The 17,414-nt window shown below is 43.5% G+C and overlaps 3 protein-coding genes across 4 annotated transcripts in view; 2 read left to right on the forward strand and 1 right to left on the reverse strand.

Annotated features, from left to right (window-relative positions):
• The window catches only part of RENBP (renin binding protein), a 29,644-nt gene extending 25,567 nt beyond the window's left edge, over positions 1 to 4,077 (forward strand). The window contains exon 10 of the mRNA XM_068249758.1: positions 1,931 to 4,077. Within this exon, the coding sequence (XP_068105859.1) occupies positions 1,931 to 2,022 (92 nt within the window). The 3' untranslated portion in view covers positions 2,023 to 4,077. The remainder of the gene's footprint in view (positions 1 to 1,930) is intronic.
• The window catches only part of LOC137527600 (actin-associated protein FAM107A-like), an 84,460-nt gene extending 69,820 nt beyond the window's left edge, over positions 1 to 14,640 (reverse strand). The window contains exon 1 of the mRNA XM_068248222.1: positions 14,499 to 14,640. The gene's annotated coding sequence lies outside the window, so the exon portion shown is untranslated. The remainder of the gene's footprint in view (positions 1 to 14,498) is intronic.
• Positions 9,681 to 17,414, forward strand: part of NAA10 (N-alpha-acetyltransferase 10, NatA catalytic subunit) — a 31,775-nt gene continuing 24,041 nt past the window's right edge. For both annotated transcript variants that reach the window (XR_011023187.1, XM_068248218.1), the window contains exons 1-2: positions 9,681 to 9,766; positions 14,608 to 14,706. Coding sequence is in view for 1 of the 2 variants with exons in the window: in XM_068248218.1 (XP_068104319.1) it covers positions 9,746 to 9,766; positions 14,608 to 14,706 (120 nt within the window). In the remaining variant the exon portion in view is untranslated. The remainder of the gene's footprint in view (positions 9,767 to 14,607; positions 14,707 to 17,414) is intronic.

Raw genomic sequence — 17,414 nt, forward strand, 5'->3', positions numbered from 1 at the left:
CAGCCATTCAGTCATGCTTGCCAGAGGAACGTCTTTGTGCACCAGTGAAGCATACCCAGGTGGCAACCTGCTGTCCAGTTGGACAGCAGTGACACCTGATGCAGAATTGGAAGCCAGTGAATTACTGCTCGCTGGCTTCTACAGTATGTGGATGGGTGGTGCCAGCACTGCTATTCTATATGCAGGCAACTGATATTTACAGGTGCAGTGGGCAGCATCTGTAAGTTATACATTTTGTGCTTGGGGGGCAGTGAAAATGCCTCAGTGTGCCGCATTTGGCCCGTGGGCCTTAGTTTGAGGACCTCTGCCTTAAAGGGTACTTGAAGTGATATATGGATATAAGCATATAGATATACAAGCCTACTTACAACTAGGTCGAGGTTTTTGTTTTTTTTTCTCCCCATGGGAGTTAAGAACAAGGGCTCAAAATGACAGTCTGCATTTGTACTGCAGTCAGACTTCAGGCTTCATTTAAAGGAAACCTGAGCTGGATAAATAAAAATAAAAAAAAATGCATACCTGGGACCCATAGCGGATGATCCAGGTGGTGGTGGAGGACAGTGAGGGACCGATTAGCCTTATGGGTGCTGGAGGAAGCCCCAGGTACGTATAATTTTTCTTTTATCCATCTTGGGTATGGGAGGTTGGCCAAGGGGGATTGTTAAATGTAGAGGTAGGGCCCTGTCAAATCTTTTTCTGGGGAGGCCATGATCTGTAGTGGTGCCCCACCTCCCTGATGGAATTCAGCTTTAAAGGGGTTCTGTGGAGGGGTTAAATAAACAAAAAAACACTTACCTGGGGCTTCTATCGCCCCCCTGCAGCTGTCATGTCCCGCCCCGTCCTCCAATGATCCTCCGTTCCCCGCCGCCGGTCCAGGTCTAATCAGGCGTCTAGGCTACGGCTGCGCAGTAAGCTCCCGACGCGCGCGGGAGCCTGATTAGACCGGGACCGGCGGGAAACGGAAGATCGTAGGAGGACGGCGTGGGACAGGACAGCTGCAGGGGGGCGATAGAAACCCCAGGTAAGTGTCGAGTTTCTTTTATTGAACCCCTCCACAGAACCCCTTTAAGCCTTCAATCGCCTCTATTCATAAAACATTCCCGCATGCGGTAATGCTCAAAACAGCTGACTTTACCGACCATTTAGCAAAGTGTCAATTCATAAAGGCTGTTACCGCATGAAAAGCTACAATTTCTGAACAGTGCGGGAAATTACCACCTTGTGCGGTGATTATCTCAACACATGTCACTACATGTCAATTCATAAATATTAGAGCAGGCGGTATCAGGACGGAGAATAGTCTGTTTAGAAAAGGCGATAAGCCAGCGTATAACAGCAAAGCTAATGGGGACAGATCTCCCAGGCAGCAGCAGTAAGAACAGTACAAAAAAGACCCACCAGAATACCCAGTCTGTGTTTTTGAACCTCTTGGGTACCTGTTTTCAGATAAATTTCACATCAGAAAGCCTGCATGTGTAACATTTCTTGAAGTTCTTCCAAGCTGTGGCAATTAAATAGATTGTTTAGAAAGACTATTAGACAGATTCAGATGCACATCTAAAGGGAAGTTGGGGATGCCTCTTTTATAGTAACTCTGTCTCTGAACGGTTATTCCCCGACCTTTTATTGCAACTGTAAAAAATTTTATGAATTAGCACACAAGTCTAAAATACTGATGCGGTATTTTACCTCCAAGATTTTTTTTTACTGCAAAAATTTTATGAATAAAGCCCAATGAGGTGTATTCAAGATGTGGCTTAGTGGAGAAAAAGTGTGCATTGCACAGCATCAGTAAATAGAATTATTCTGTCTGTACACGAGCGCAGTTTATACTTTACCTTTAAAAAATGAAGCTTACAATTTATTTAAATGTAGTACCTGTAGTTCAGATTTAAATGCTACTATAGTAATATATCCGATATCATTCTAGGCTGTTTCCATGTTCCTCGATGCCTGTACATGTGTGAGGAGATTCTGTCCACTCTTTTGGAAGAAGATGACAAAGCCATAGCTATCTGCTAAATCACTATCCGCCAGACCCACCAGGTTTTATGAAGCTGAGTCCAGGTGGATGCCTACGAAAGGACCATCTACTTGCAAAACCAAAACATCAAAGACTGATACACGTGAGGAGTAGCAGCCAATGAGATGCCTGCCTTCCATCCTGTTCCCCAAATGCTCCTACCTGCTGTGATCACCACCGCCCACTTCATTGTGTGTATACTGCAGAGTGAGGGGTTTATTGCCATACTGGAAAATCTCTGTATAGCAACAGTACATCTGATTCTCAAGAGCTCATTATTGTCCTCTGGCGAATTCCTAGATGGTCTCATAATCTGATTGTAACAAGCAAGGCTCATATCTGCCTCCTTGTTAACTAGTATAGGGCAATGTATGGTCACTCCATGATAGTATGTTACCTAACACAACAACGTATTCAACATTGAACAGTTTAACGTTTTAAGTGTTGGAGACAAAGGCTATTTCTTGAATAGAGATCATCAGATAACCCTATAGGAGGCATCGTGGAGAAATGATGATTGGTTTGAGCATGCTGTCAGTTTGAAAAATCTCTGATTGGATGGTCATGATCATTTTATCATATAATTTCTGCTTCCTATTTTATCTTGTACAAGAAGTGGGAGTATCATATAATTCACCAGGGGGGTTGCTAGCCTCAAAGATCAGTGGCACGTGCCACGGATCTATTAGGGGGTGCCCCAGATGTCCCCCAGGCAGAGTCAGGCAACAGACGACAGTACTCCTCTCCGGCCGCTTGATCTCTAGATTCTCCAGACATCTTCTCTTCTGGGCTTCTCCCCCTAGTGACAGAGAATGAATCAGATGCTAGAGCTTCTAACATCTGATCTCCGATGCGAGGGGGAGAATTGCCAGCTGCAGAGGATATACCTCAGACTTGCAGAGCGGATTGAGGAGATGAGTAGTTCCTTCTGCTGTGATCTTTGTATTAATGGAGAGGACGCTTCATCCAACATTTTGCTTGGCAGGCCTACTTAGACCACTGTTAAGTTCATGTAAATTTGACTCCACCCTTTTCCACACCCACACTCTGGTGTTTGGTCATACCCATTTTTTCTAATATTACCTATTTCTCCTACAAGAGTAAAATGTAATCTTGAGTTTCATGTTACGTGTTCTGGGGCAGACATTCTCATGCAGAGCACAAAATTAAACAAACTTGCTGGAGAGAAATCTAGACGCATAGGAACTGATTAGTATTGGTCGTGTCTAGGATAACTCATGGAGAAGCATGTGATGGTCAGGTGATAGATATGTAAGTCTTTGATTTGCTAGTCATGATCATGTGCTAAAGCAGGATGTGTTCACAGCAAATCGGGGCTTTGCAAATCTATCAGCTGATCAAACAAATCACATGCTTCTCCATGAGTTCTAGACATCTTTTCTTTCAGGTCCTGGTAATCCTTCTGTGTACATTAGGCCCAGTCAGGCCTCTTTCAGAGGGGAGGATGAACTGCGGGCTTGTCGCCCATTAGCGCCATTCAGGTGCAATTAAAATGCAGCCAATTGCCAACGTTTATAACACCACACGTGTCGGCACTTGACACGCAATGGTATTACTACACGGCAGAGAACCACAACGTGTCCCATCTGAGCATGGCTGCGGCTGCACTCGGGTGTGACTGACATTTAGAAAAGGCCTTACTGTGGGGTTTTATTTAGTGCTTCTGCATAATGTGGGTGCTCACATGTCATCACAACAGGCTACATTTGCTTGAAGTGTTTGATTTGCAATGCAGTGTTTGGCCTCTTTCAGACCAGCAACTGACAGGCAGTTTATTCACTGCCTTTCAGCTGCTGTCCTGCACTTGCCAGGCACTTGCGCTCCGTACCGGCGGTGGACAGGCGGCCCCCACAGAGTCACATGTGAGCGCAATCATTTCAGGGAATACAATGCCATCTATGAACCTTGAACCTTGCCTGATACAAAAGATAGCTAGAATCTCTCATATTATGTAGTGAGCAATGAAAACTGTTTAATGTTTTTATGTAAAACAAAGATGCTGTTGTAAGTGCAAAGTTATGCTGCAAGTTGTTTATACTGTTTAATAAAAATTTCAATAAAAAGTATTGAAACAAAAAACGATGCTGTAAGAAATTCAAATATTACAAATACTCTACCCATATATTAAAATAAAGTGTGTCTGGAGTTCTTGTAATGATCTTCCTAATTTTGAGTTGTTGCAAATGTATGCATTGTGGAAAATGTAATATTATATAGGAGCTACTAGACACTACTTACCCCAGAAGATTAACAGGGTTGCCAGGCAACTTGCATTGTTTACAAGGAAATAAATCCTCCTTACCTGGGGTTCCTTTAAAAATAGCAGCCACGCTAGGTGAGGCCAGAAAAATTGAGCAGTTACCTGCCTAAACATTTGAAATAGCAGCCACACTAGGTGAGACCATAAAAACTGGGCAATAACCTGCCAGATAAATATTTCAATTTCAGCCTCTGTAAGACAGAGGCCAGAAGTAATTGGCATGGCATGCACCAGGGTAATAATCATTATTATTATTATTATTTTTGGTGGGGGGGGGGGGGTTTAAAGCCAATCAAAGTAGGACCAAGCCAACATACTGGGTGGTGGCAGACGAAGCAGGAAAGCTCTGCCTGTGATCAGGGCAGACATGAGGCTTGGAGTAAATGGCATGCACTAAGGGTAGTAATAATAATTGAAGTAGGACCAATCAACATTACTGGGTGGTTGTGGACAGAGCAGGAAAGCTGTGCCAGTGGCCCGGGCCAACATGAGGCCTGGAGTAACTGGCATGCGACAGGGTAATAATGGTTGAAAAAAATCAAATCAATTTAGGACCATATTACACGTCAATGCTGCAACCCTCTGGTATCCATGACTAGTTCATTTAAATAAATGTCAAGCAATCAACACTGCTGTGTGCTAAGCAACTTCGCTTGTCTGTTAAGATCCCTCCAGACGCACTGAATGTCCTTTCTGACAAGACACTAGAAGTGAGGCAAGCCAACAGCTCCATGGCAAATTACGACAGCTCCGGCCACAGGTCAAGCCTAAACACCCAGAGTTTCCTTGCTACTTAGGCTGTCCACAGTGATCATTACCTAAGGTAGTTTGACACCTGTTGGTCGAGACATTTCCTGAGGGTGGATCCAGAAGCACCCTGTTGAGGCATTATGCAGAAGGGCGACAGTGATCCATGCCATGCACTGATGAGGACCAACCAGTCCAAAACAGTCTATGTATGTTAGAGTATTGTGGCTCTGTACAATTAACAAGCTGTCACGTCATCGCATTCCAGGTGTTCTGGAGATGTTTAGGTTTCAGGGACATAAAACAAATGATTTACATATTCAGCAGTGGTGCATTGTGGGACACCTCAGAAGCACCCTCCATCCTGAATAATCCTAAATACCTTCTGTTCTAGTTTTGCATAGCACGTAGTAGTAAGAGCTTTTGGTCATTTTTGGCCCCTTACACACTTCCAGAAGTTCTGGTACACTGTAAATGAACTATTTTTTTTTCTTTTACCGCAAAATGGCTGTCTGATATGACACAAAGTGTCAAGGGTGACACTGTGTTGGAGTCAGTGACAATTATCACTTAAGCAGTGACAGTGGGCTAGATCGGTGATGTAGTATTCTTATTATTTATTGTATTTATAAAGTGCCAACATATTACGCAGTGCTGCACAATAAATAAATGGGTTAACATACAAGGTAGAACATACAGGAAACTCACAACAAAACAAGATCATGCAAATGATTTGATAATACAGTGTCATAGGTCAAAATAGAGACTGTTCTAGTCCACGAGAGGGCTGATTGTCAGTAAGATTGCATAATCAAGCTAGAAACACTAGGGAGGAGGGCCCTGCCAGAGACCTACAATCTAAAGGGTGGGGGTGGAGACAATAGGTGTATCTGTTGAGAGGTTGTCTAACAGAACATATTATGGTGCTGGTGTAGGGGGGTATGCGAGCATGAAAAGGTGAGTCTTGAGAGCTTGTTTAAAGGTATTAAAGGTGGGGGCGAGTCTGATGGCTGGTGGGAGTGAGTTCCAGAGAGTAGGGGCAGCCCTGGTGAAGTCCTGCAATAGTGCATGCGACTGAGATATGAGTGGTGGGACTAGGCGCAGGTCATTGGAGGATCGGAGGGGGCGGGCTGGTATGTGCCTGTGGACCAGATCAAAGATGTAGGACAGCCATACGCTATACTGTATAACTGTATACAGTTGTGCTGCTACAACACACACACCACAATGCTAAAATGTCTCAACCGCACACAGCAGGGTCAACATCAGTAGAAAAAAAAGACGTGATCAGAATGAGTCCTCAAAAAGACTACAGCAGAGTCCTTTGTATTTGGCACCAGCGGGGATCGCCTAAAGCCGGATACATGTGCTTGCCAGTTGCTTGAGCAACCTCCCCCCACCTTTCCCAAACACTGAGCCTCCAGCGATGTCTAGCAGTCTTCCTGCAGCACCTAGTGGGCTCCTAGCTGCTCTGTGGCCTTCCTGTGCACGCAAGCCTGCGTGTCACCTGACCCACATCGGAAGCCCAATAGCAAGAAGGCTGCTAGACGTCGCTGGAGGCTTGGTAAGTATTTTAAAAGCCTCAAAACCCACCGAAACCTATCCTGTTTATGTAATGTAATGCCCTATGTTAAGGGCTTTTTGAACTGCGATTTTGCAATCATTTATATATCTCAATAAAAACTTTTGAAACTTGGATTGTCTGAGTTTTGCATAAAGGGGACTTTGCTGTATTGGAGTGTCCCTAGCAGATGCACTACAAGGAGCATTGCACTTAAGAACTAAGAAGCAACTATGCAGCACAATACACAGTCTATCTAGCCTGTAAAGGACTTTTGGAGGTCTCTAGCTGGTGCACCAGAAATAGCAGAGCTGCTACACAGCACAACATATGCAATACAGCCTCTCTAACCCTGTCCCTGTATAAGCAAGCAGCTCCTCTCCAGTGGCGTAGCAATAGGGGATGCAGAGGTTGCGACCACATCGGGGCCTGAGGGGCTCCCTGGGGCGCTTGGGGGGGCCCCAATGTAAAACTCGCACTGGGGCCCACAGCTTCTTAGCTACGCCACTGCCCCTCTCCCTACTCTTATGGCTATTAGACACAATGCAATTTTCCATCAAATTGAAGGTCAAATCGATTGCTTCTGACAGGTCATTTTTCTGATCACTTCTATACAAATTGGAAATCGGAAATCAGATCGGACCTGTCCAAAATAATTGATTCAACCATCAATCGAACAGAAAGTTGCATTGGGTGTACCAGGCATAAGGGTTGGGGGCTCCCAGGTGGTGATCAGGTACCAGTTGATGCATACCTCCCAACTTTTTGAGATGAGAAAAAGAGACACTTAAAGAGGCACTGAAGTGGAAAAAAATTATGATATACTGATTTGTATGTGTAGTACAGCTAAGAAACAAAACATTAGGAGCAGAGACATAGATCAGTCTAATATTGTTTCCAGTACAGGAAAAGTTAAGAAACTCCAGTTGTTTTCTATGCAAAAGAGCCATTGAGCTCCACTACTTTCAAAGTCGCAGAGAGCTCTGTCTTCTGAAGCTTATCTCAAGTGTCTAGCGCTGTATTGTTTTTGTTTCTGTAGAGAACAGTTCAAAAGTTAACTAGCCTGCTCTGTAAAATCATTTAGAATGCTGAGTAGTGTGTAAACTGCAATTAGAGAATGATGCATTGTTATAAAAAAAACTATATAACTGAAAATAAAAATGACTCTTTTCTTTGCTACTAATGTTCTAGTGATTATCCATACTACACAACCAATTCATTATGTCATAATTTTTTTTTTGCTTCAATGTCTCTTTAAGCCACGCCCCTGCCACACATCTAATCACGTCCCTGACACACTCCTATTCACCCATACCATAAAGAATTCATACGAAAATAATGTTTTATCATTAAAACCACACTGTTCCTTTCTATCCTGGATAATTTTCCTTCATATTAACATTTGAATATATCAATTTAAAGGGTGGGAATAAAGTTTTTAGTCAATTAAAGTCATTGGGAATCAGTTTATTAAAAAAAAAAAAAAAAAAAAAGCAAGATACCTTCCCTCTAAGGAGAGGGAAGGCTCTGGGTCCTATAGAGCCTTCCCTCTCCTCTCCCGGTGCCTCCCCATTTGAATTCCCCACCGTGGGGGACTTCAGAAGTCTTCGGGAGCCCTCCCATAGACCGTCAGCGCAATACTGCGCATGGGTGAGTCTGCAAAAGAGGGCGCTTGCGCGTGCGCAGTGTGGCGCCGCCTGTCTTCAGGAGCACTCAGGCTCCCGAATCCTCCCTTCGGCGGCAGAGACAGGTGTATTTGACCAAATTGGTTGAATACTGCTACAGGGGATCCAGCGCTGCAATGGGGACCAGGAAGGCTCTATAAAACCTATGGAGAGCCTTCCCTCTCCTAGAGTATCTGGCTATATATACCAGGTTCCTAATGACTTTAAAGAGACTCTGTAACAAAATTTTGAGCCTTATTTCTTCTATCCTATAAGTTCCTATACCTGTTCTAATGTGCTCTCACTTACTGCAGCCTTTCCTATTTGCACAGTGGCTGTGTTATCTCTGTTATATGATCTAATCTTCTCTCCTCTGTCGGGCTCAGGCAGTCAGGCTGGAATGTGATGTGCTGCTTGTGATTGGATAGAAGCTATACACACCCTCTCCAGGCCCCCTGCACACTGTATGACTCACACACTGAGCTACTCTCAGCCTATGACTTGCTATGTCTTGTTTGTAAACACTGCATAAAAATGGCAATTACAAGCCAGGATTGCAGCAGGGAGTGGCAGAAACAGCACAGAGGGGCCCAGGAGAACATAATGAATAGAATGGTATGCTTCTTATTGTAAGAATTTTACAGTACAGATTCTCTTTAAACACTTTTTATTTTGCAGAAAAATACATATAATTGCACAGATCTGTACATCAGTCCTGAAAGAAGGACAAATGAGGAAAAAAGAGGGACACTGTTTTTTAGTTGAGAGCTATGCTGATGTCCGCCAGAACCAATTCTGTTATCACTACTCATCAGCCAGACAGAACTGTGGCCTCCAGGAGACAGTACTATCCGAAAAGGTGTCGTTCTGGATCCCTAGATTAGTATAGATTTCAAGCTGAAATCTAATGGTGGGATTACACGTTACTTTTTTTGCATTCGATTCGGTGCACGATCTATTAGCCATTTGATTTTCTGCTCAATTCTCTTATCTTCTACTCGTTATCTTTTTTTCCATTCACTTCTATGAGAAATCGAGCAGAAAAGAATCGAGTGTGGAACATCGGACATGTCGGAATTTTATCATCGAAGGCATCTATCGGAACGATTCTTTGCAGAAAACGTACCATGTAATCCCAGCATAATAGATTAGTTTGATCTGAGAAGGAACTATCTTTTACCCCGATCGAGTGCCCACAAGAACTTTGTTTTTTTCTGGATTACTTTGCATGGCTTATTTCATCAGTCAGTTCAGAGCCCACAGCAGCAGAGAATCTGATTCTGACTGGCTCTTGAATCAGCAGCCAGCTCGCTGATTGGTAACCCTCTAGGAAAGGGATGCCTTTCTGAAGCTTGTTTCTCATTCGCTACTGTTCTTAGCCGCTTCCCTCTCAGTGGCTGCTCTGTGCCGGGCAGAGTGAGCTCAGCGCATGCGCGAAGAGGAGCGTGTGACAGTCAGAGACTGCAGCCATGAATATACGGAACGCTCGGGTAACCGGCTACTATCTGGGGGGAGGATAGTTGTGTTGAGGCTTCCGGAAGTGGGGCGCTCAGTTTCGTGGTGAAGTGACTTTCTCTGGGGTGACAGTATAGAGACTGGGGCAGGTTTCCTCCAGCGTGCGGCCTGCCTGGCTGCTGTAATCTGCTCTAGGGAAGCATGCTGTGTCCCATCATGCCTCAGTACGCCGCAGCTATGCTCTGCGTGCCGCACTGCATGCTGGGGCTAATCATTCTATGTAATGGGGTGGCATTGGTCGTATAGAGGTTGGAGCTTAGTGCTTCTCCCATTCTACTACACACGGTTATAGGGGTAACAGTGAGGATAGGAGTCCTGGTCCTATGACCAGGCTCGTATTCTTTCCCCATTGAGATCAACTCAGTTGTGCTCTCCCCTCTGTCTTAATACAACATCCTCTCCCTACTGTGTGGGCTTCTCACACCAACAAGCTCATAGCAATGTGCAACACGAGCTCTACTTCATATGCAGACCGATTACGTTCTGAAAGCTCTGTTCAATGTTTATTATTATTATTATTTATATAGCACTGACATCTTCCGCAGTGCTGTACAGAGTATATGTCTTGTCACTTAACTGTCCCTCAGGTGCTCACAATCTAATACCCAACCTTAGTTGTATGTATGGTGTAGTGTATGTATCTATGTTTATTAGATGTGGGAGGAATCTGGAGGAAACCCATGCAGACACAGAGGACGTATAAACTCTGTGCAGATAGTTCAAAACTTATTAAAAAGAAAAACCGGCACTACATGTGGCTTTGAAAGAACATTCATATTTATCATGGAACGGTGATACTGGATCAAACAAACAGTACCTTTATTGTGGTCCTATGGGTACAGAAAGTGGTATGGCTCCTCCTACCTACACAGCATACCACTTTATCTGTACCCATAGGACTACAATAAAGGTACTGTTTGTTTTTTCCGGTGCCACCATTTCTGCTTCACACTATCGTTGCAGATAGTGCTGCCAGATGTACATTTCTACAGGCTGTAGTCTATAGCGTACATGCTAGCTTTTTATCTCCTGCTATCATGGTAAAGCTGGGTAGAAATAAATTGCCTATAGACTATTGTACCAATTGCAAAAGCTTGGTGTGGGAAGTGGTAAAAAGACTTTTTGTACCTATATATGTAAAGCTAAAGGATGAATATTTAAAGGGAACCCGAGGTAAGAGGGATATGGAAGCTGGCATGTTTATCTCTTTTTAACTAATGCACATTGTCTGGCTGTTCTTCTGTTTATCTGCCTCTAATGCTTTAAGCCATAGCCCCTGAACTAGGATGGATGTCTATGACAAATCTGTCAAGATTAGCTGCATGCTTGTTTCATGTGTGTGATTTATGCTGGGAATACATGTGTGTTTTCCGCTCGATCGATTTTGCCGCTCGATTCTCTTATCTTCTGCTTGTTTTTTTCGTATCTTTTTTTCCATTCACTTCTATGAGAAATCGAGCGGTAAAACGATCAAACGTCAGATCGGACATGTTGGAAATTATCTATGGAACCATCTATCTGCTGGAAAAACGCATTGGTCTCGATTCATAAAGCATTCCCGCATGCTGTAATGCTGAAAACCGCTGACTTTACCAAACAATTAGCAAAATGTAAATTCATAAAAGCTGTTACCGCATGAAAAAGCTGAAATTCCTGAGCAGTGCGGAAAATTACCGCTTTGTGCGGTGATTATCTCAACACATGTCAGGAAATGTCAATTCATAAAGATTAGAGCAGGCGGTATTCTCCATGCCATTACCGTCTCCTTTGAAGAGGTGATAAGAGAGCGATAACCGCAAAGTTAATGGGGACAGATTTCCCAGGTAGCGGCGGCGAGGACGGAACAAACAAGGCTTCCCGGGAATACCCCAGGCTGTGTTTTTTTTTTTTTTTGTTTTTTTTTTAACCTCTTGGGTACCTGTTTTCAGATATATTTCACATGAGAAAGCCTGCATGTGTAACATTTCTTGAAGTTCTTCTAAGCTGTGGCAATTAAATAGATTGTTTAGAAAGACTAATAGACAAATTCAGGGCAAACAGAGGCAGTATACCATAAAAATACACATGTAAAGGGAAGTTGGGGATGCCTCTTTTATTGTAATGCTGTCTTTGCACGGAGGAATGTAACAACTCGGGCAGCTTCTCATGTTACCGCCAGCTTAGTTCAGGAAATCTACACATTTCTATCACAACTGTAAAGATTTTTATGAATTGGCACACACGTCTAAAATGCCGAATGCGGTATTTTCCCAAAAATATTTTTTTTCCCGCACAGCCTTTTATGAATTGACCCCAGGGCTGTGGAGTTGGAGTCGGGGCAATTTTGGGCACCCGGAGTTGGAGTCGTTGATTTCATAAACTGAGGAGTCGGATGATTTTTGTACAAAATTCACAGCCCTGTTAAGTATTAGACTAAGGAGTCGAGGAGTTGGAGCTATTTTGGGTACCCGTAGTCGTGGTTTCATAAACTGAGGAGTCGGAAGATTTTTGTACCGACTCCACAGCCCTGATTGACCCCATAGTGTATTCCCAGCATTAGACCCTACTAACCAGAAAGATCAGCAGGATTTCCAGGCAACATTAAAGCAAATAAATATGGCAGCTGCCATGGGTCTCAAACCTCGGGTTCCTTTTAAGCACACATTTGCGTTATACATCCGCATCACCCTGCTTAGTGAAAAAAAAAAAAAATCTGGTCATTGTGTGGAAGCAGCATTTTTCCTACGCTACTCGCCCTTTCCACTTTTATTGCACTTCCAGCATGCGCACCACAAATTCTAACTGGATGTCTGTATAACCTACAGATAGGCACTAGATGTGGGCAATGATGTGCTAAATATTATGGTTTGCATGCAGATTCAATGTAAATTGTATGAAGCTTTGTAATGGGGAAATGTATTTCCTGTTTATTAGTGTTGGCCTCAAATGTTAGCCTACCTAGGTCTGCGTCCCATGTCCCGGTGTGTGTGTTTTTTTTGTTTTTTTTTTTGCAATGCACACATGCAGAGACACTGAGCTGGGGGAATGACGCCCAGGAGGGGCGGGCGCATACGCCGTTGACAGACCTAGAGCCCGTTTTTAAATGGGATAAGGTCACTATTTTTTTTTTATAAAATCCTATCCCTCTAGTGGGATCACACCCATGGCATTGCATTAGCAAGAGCTTTTCCAATGTACTGCTAGTGGGTTCCAGGCCTTAGTCACATTCCAAGCTGCCTACAGTTTGCATTCAATTTGTATACAAGCCAAAAGTATCGAACTCAATGACCACCTGTGATTAGGCACATGACTTGTGACATCTCCAGTAGCTGTTTATAGGAGACGTCACAAGGCTGAGAGTCCATCTATACAATTGCACATGCACTCTGTTAAGGGAAGAATACGCTATACAACATTTTTCGCTATTAGGTTTGATATGCAATCACTTCAAAGATATGTGCAGCAGAATGGTGGTGTTACTATGTGGCAGAGAACTGCAGCATATCGTTTGTGTCTAATGTGACTCCATTGGGGGGAAGGGGGGTACAGAGTGCTCAGTTGGTGCACGAGAGCAGCTGAGAATTGGGCCAGTCCAAAAAAAATGTTTGATCTTTTTGGGCTGCATTTTCCTAATGACCCAAGCTGCTTGTTGTGACTTGTAGCAGCAGAAAACAGAAAAAGTAGTTCCTCCAAAATATAATATTAATCAAGAGTCTAACACTACAGTATTCTCGTAGAACAAATTATTAACCAACAGTAATATATTAAAAACACTTAAAATCACAAATTGGCACCCAAGCCCATTGATCCCATAATAATATTTGTAATGTTATAAGTGTCCATACATCGTTCTCACAAGCAGTAGTGCAATGGCCCAATGAATGTATGTCTCACCTGAGGTAAATAAACAATTTATTAATATGGTGAGACATTGGGTCAGTGCACTGTTGGTCAGACAACAGACAAATGCCCATATATACATAAAGTGCCAGGCATATAAAATACAATCTGGTAAAGAAGACTGTGCAAATTCAATGAATAAAGTTATTGAGCATAGCAGCAATACAAAGGTGAGGTAAAGTGTATTACGCATCACAAGTACACCCGTGCAAAAACGAGGGGAAACAAACATCACCAGAATAATGTGGAAATGAACAGGGGCACCAAAAGGATAAAAGTAGCTAAAAAAAATTGGGGGGTGGGGGTGGACTTACCCCCACCAAGCAGACACAAAACAAGTTGATATTATATCAACAACCAAATTTATTCATATATACACCCCAAAGGGTCCTAGCAACGCATTTTGCAGGTGTGGCCCGCTGCATCGGGCAATAGGGGATGGACCATACAGCAACAAGTGTCTGTCTCAGCCTAGCGCCTCACAGAGGAAATAATATGGCAGCCTCCATATCCCTCTGGTTTCAGGTTCCTGTTAAAGTGGACCTGAACTCTTGCAAAGGACAGAAGGAAAACATATAGACGTGCACCCTGTATGTATTTAGAGAGTTTAGCATGTATAATTCCTCCTTATCTGTGACTAAGCACAAGTTGTAATTTGATCCCTCAGCTGTATCCGCTGCTTGCCAAAGCAAAGAGCTAATTGGTAAAAACAGAATGTTAATATGTCTGCTTCCATGAAAGCAGGAAGTACAAACTGCAGATTTATTGCAGGAATTGTATCAGCTGTAACAAATGTTTTTCTTTAAAGGTTATAATGCTGTTGCTTACCTTACAGAGCAGAGAGGAAGCTCTTGCAAATTCAGTATTTTCAATGTTAAACATGTGGTCTGTCTTCTGTTACAATCTTTTGTACTGATTTGTGCATCTTCCCCTGCAGCCCGAGGATCTCATGAACATGCAGCACTGCAACTTGCTGTGTCTGCCGGAAAATTACCAGATGAAGTATTACTTCTACCATGGACTGTCCTGGCCCCAGGTGAGGGTTTGGTCTCACTGATGCAGTATACACACTTGTAGCTTACAAATGTCTACTTTTTGCCTTATTGAAAGTGGGCCTGAACTCTTGCACAGGACAGAAGGAAAACATAACATAAATGCATCCTGTATGTATTCAGAGAGTAAAGGTGGGTACACACGCCAGATAAAAGTCTTTGGAAAATGAAAGATCACAGACCAATTTTACCCCCTTTCATGTAGTATGAGAGCCATACTCTACACAGTCTATTCTATGGAGCTGCACTCCCCATCAGATACAAATCTTTGCAAGATGCTGCACACACAGATGCTGTACAGACACAAAAGATCATTATCTGCAAAAGATCTGTTCCTGCCAAAGATCCGTTCCTGCAAAATGCATTCATAGTCTATATCTGCAGATCCCATACACACCTTGTTTAATGGACATTCATCTGCAGATCAGACAATTCTCTGCCGATCTGAAGATCCAACCTGGTGGATCTGATCTACAGATAATTGTCCGTTAAACAAGGTGTGTATGAGGATCTGCAGATATAGACTATGAATGTCTTTTGCAGGAATGGATCTTTTGCAGGAACAGATCTTTTGCAGATACTGATCTGTTGCATGTGTGCAGCGGTCTTTGTGTGCAGAATCTTGCAAAGATTTGTATCTGATGGAGGAGTTCAGCTCCATAGAATAGACTGTGTAGGTATGGCTCTCATACTACATGAAAGGGGGTAAAATTGGTCTGTGATCTTTCATTTTCCAAAGACTTTTATCTGACGTGTGTACCCACCTTTAGGCTGTCCAATTCCCCCTCATCTGTGTCTAATCTCAAGTTGTAATTTGATCCTCCCCTCTGTCACATGACTGCCTATGGCAGATAAGCTCATTTGAAAGCACAGGCTGTAAACAATATGTCTGCTTCCATGTATTCCATGTGGAAGAAGAAACTGTGCAGATTTATTTTAGGATTTGTATCAGCTGTAACAAATAGTTTTTTTGTTTAAGGGTTATTATGCTGTTGTGTATCCTAGAGTAGAGAGGAGGTCTGAGTTCAGGTCCACTTTAATGTTGCCTGACTAAGGCCCCGTTCATATCACGGAACGCAGGTGCGTTCCGTTCAGAACACAACGCACAGGAACGCACGTCATGTGCGTCTCTGTGCGTTGCGTGGCTGATCCCATTCACTGAAAGTGAATGGGACAGCCGCGCGTTTTGCTAGGAAACGCGTGCAGCATGCGTTCCCGGACCGCACAGGTCCGGAACGCATGCAGTGTGAACATCAGACAGTGCACTGTATGCACTGTCTGATGTCGTGCGTGTCGGCCTCCCGCACGCGTTCCCGAAACGCGGACGGGAACGCGTGCAATGTGAACGGGGCCTAAGGCTTTATACAGTGGCTTGCAAAAGTATTCGGCCCCCTTGAAGTTTTCCACATTTTGTCACATTACTGCCACAAACATGAATCAATTTTATTGGAATTCCACGTGAAAGACCAATACAAAGTGGTGTACACGTGAGAAGTGGAACGAAAATCATACATGATTCCAAACATTTTTTACAAATAACTGCAAAGTGGGGTGTGTGTAATTATTCGGCCCCCTGAGTCAATACTTTGTAGAACCACCTTTTGCTGCAATTACAGCTGCCAGTCTTTTAGGGTATGTCTCTACCAGCTTTGCACATCTAGAGACCGAAATCCTTGCCCATTCTTCTTTGCAAAACAGCTCCAGCTCAGTCAGATTAGATGGTCAGCATTTGTGAACAGCAGTTTTCAGATCTTGCCACAGATTCTCGATTGGATTTAGATCTGGACTTTGACGGGGCCATTCTAACACATTGATATGTTTTGTTTTAAACCATTCCATTGTTGCCCTGGATTTATGTTTAGGGTCGTTGTCCTGCTGGAAGGTGAACCTCCACCCCAGTCTCAAGTCTTTTGAAGACTCCAAGAGATTTTCTTCTAAGTTTGCCCTGTATTTGGCTCTATCAATCTTCCCATCAACTCTGGCCAGCTCCCCTGTCCCTGCTGAAGAGAAGCACCCCCAGAGCATGATGGTGCCACCACCATATTTGACAGTGGGAATGGTGTGTTCAGTGATGTGCAATGCTAGATTTCCGCCACACATAGCGTTTCGCATTTTGGCCAAAAAGTTCCATTTTGGTCTCATCTGACCAGAGCACCTTCTTCCACATGGTTGCTGAGTCCCCCACATGGCTTGTGGCAAACTGCAAACGAGACTTCTTATGCTCTTCTGTTAACAATGGCTTTCTTCTTGCCACTTTTCCATAAAGGCCAACTTTGTGCAGTACACAACTAATAGTTGTCCTATGGACAGATTCCCCCACCTGAGCTGTAGATCTCTGCAGCTCGTCCAGAGTCACCATGGGCCTCTTGACTGTGTTTCTGATCAGCGCTCTCCTTGTTCGGCCTGTGAGTTTAGGCGGCCTGCCTTGTCTTGGTAGGTTTACAGTTGTGCCATACTCCTTGCATTTCTGAATGATCGCTTGAACAGTGCTCCGTGGGAAGTTCAAGGCTTTGGAAATCTTTTTGTAGCCTAAGCCTGCTTTAAATTTCTCAATAACTTTATCTCTGACCTGTCTGGTGTGTTCTTTAGACTTCATGGTGTTGTTGCTCCCAAGATTCTCTTAGACAAACTCTGAGGCCTTCACAGAGCAGCTGTATTTGTACTGACATTAGATTACACACAGGTGCACTCT

Source organism: Hyperolius riggenbachi, chromosome 8 (assembly GCF_040937935.1).
Source record: "Hyperolius riggenbachi isolate aHypRig1 chromosome 8, aHypRig1.pri, whole genome shotgun sequence".
NCBI lineage: Eukaryota > Metazoa > Chordata > Amphibia > Anura > Hyperoliidae > Hyperolius > Hyperolius riggenbachi.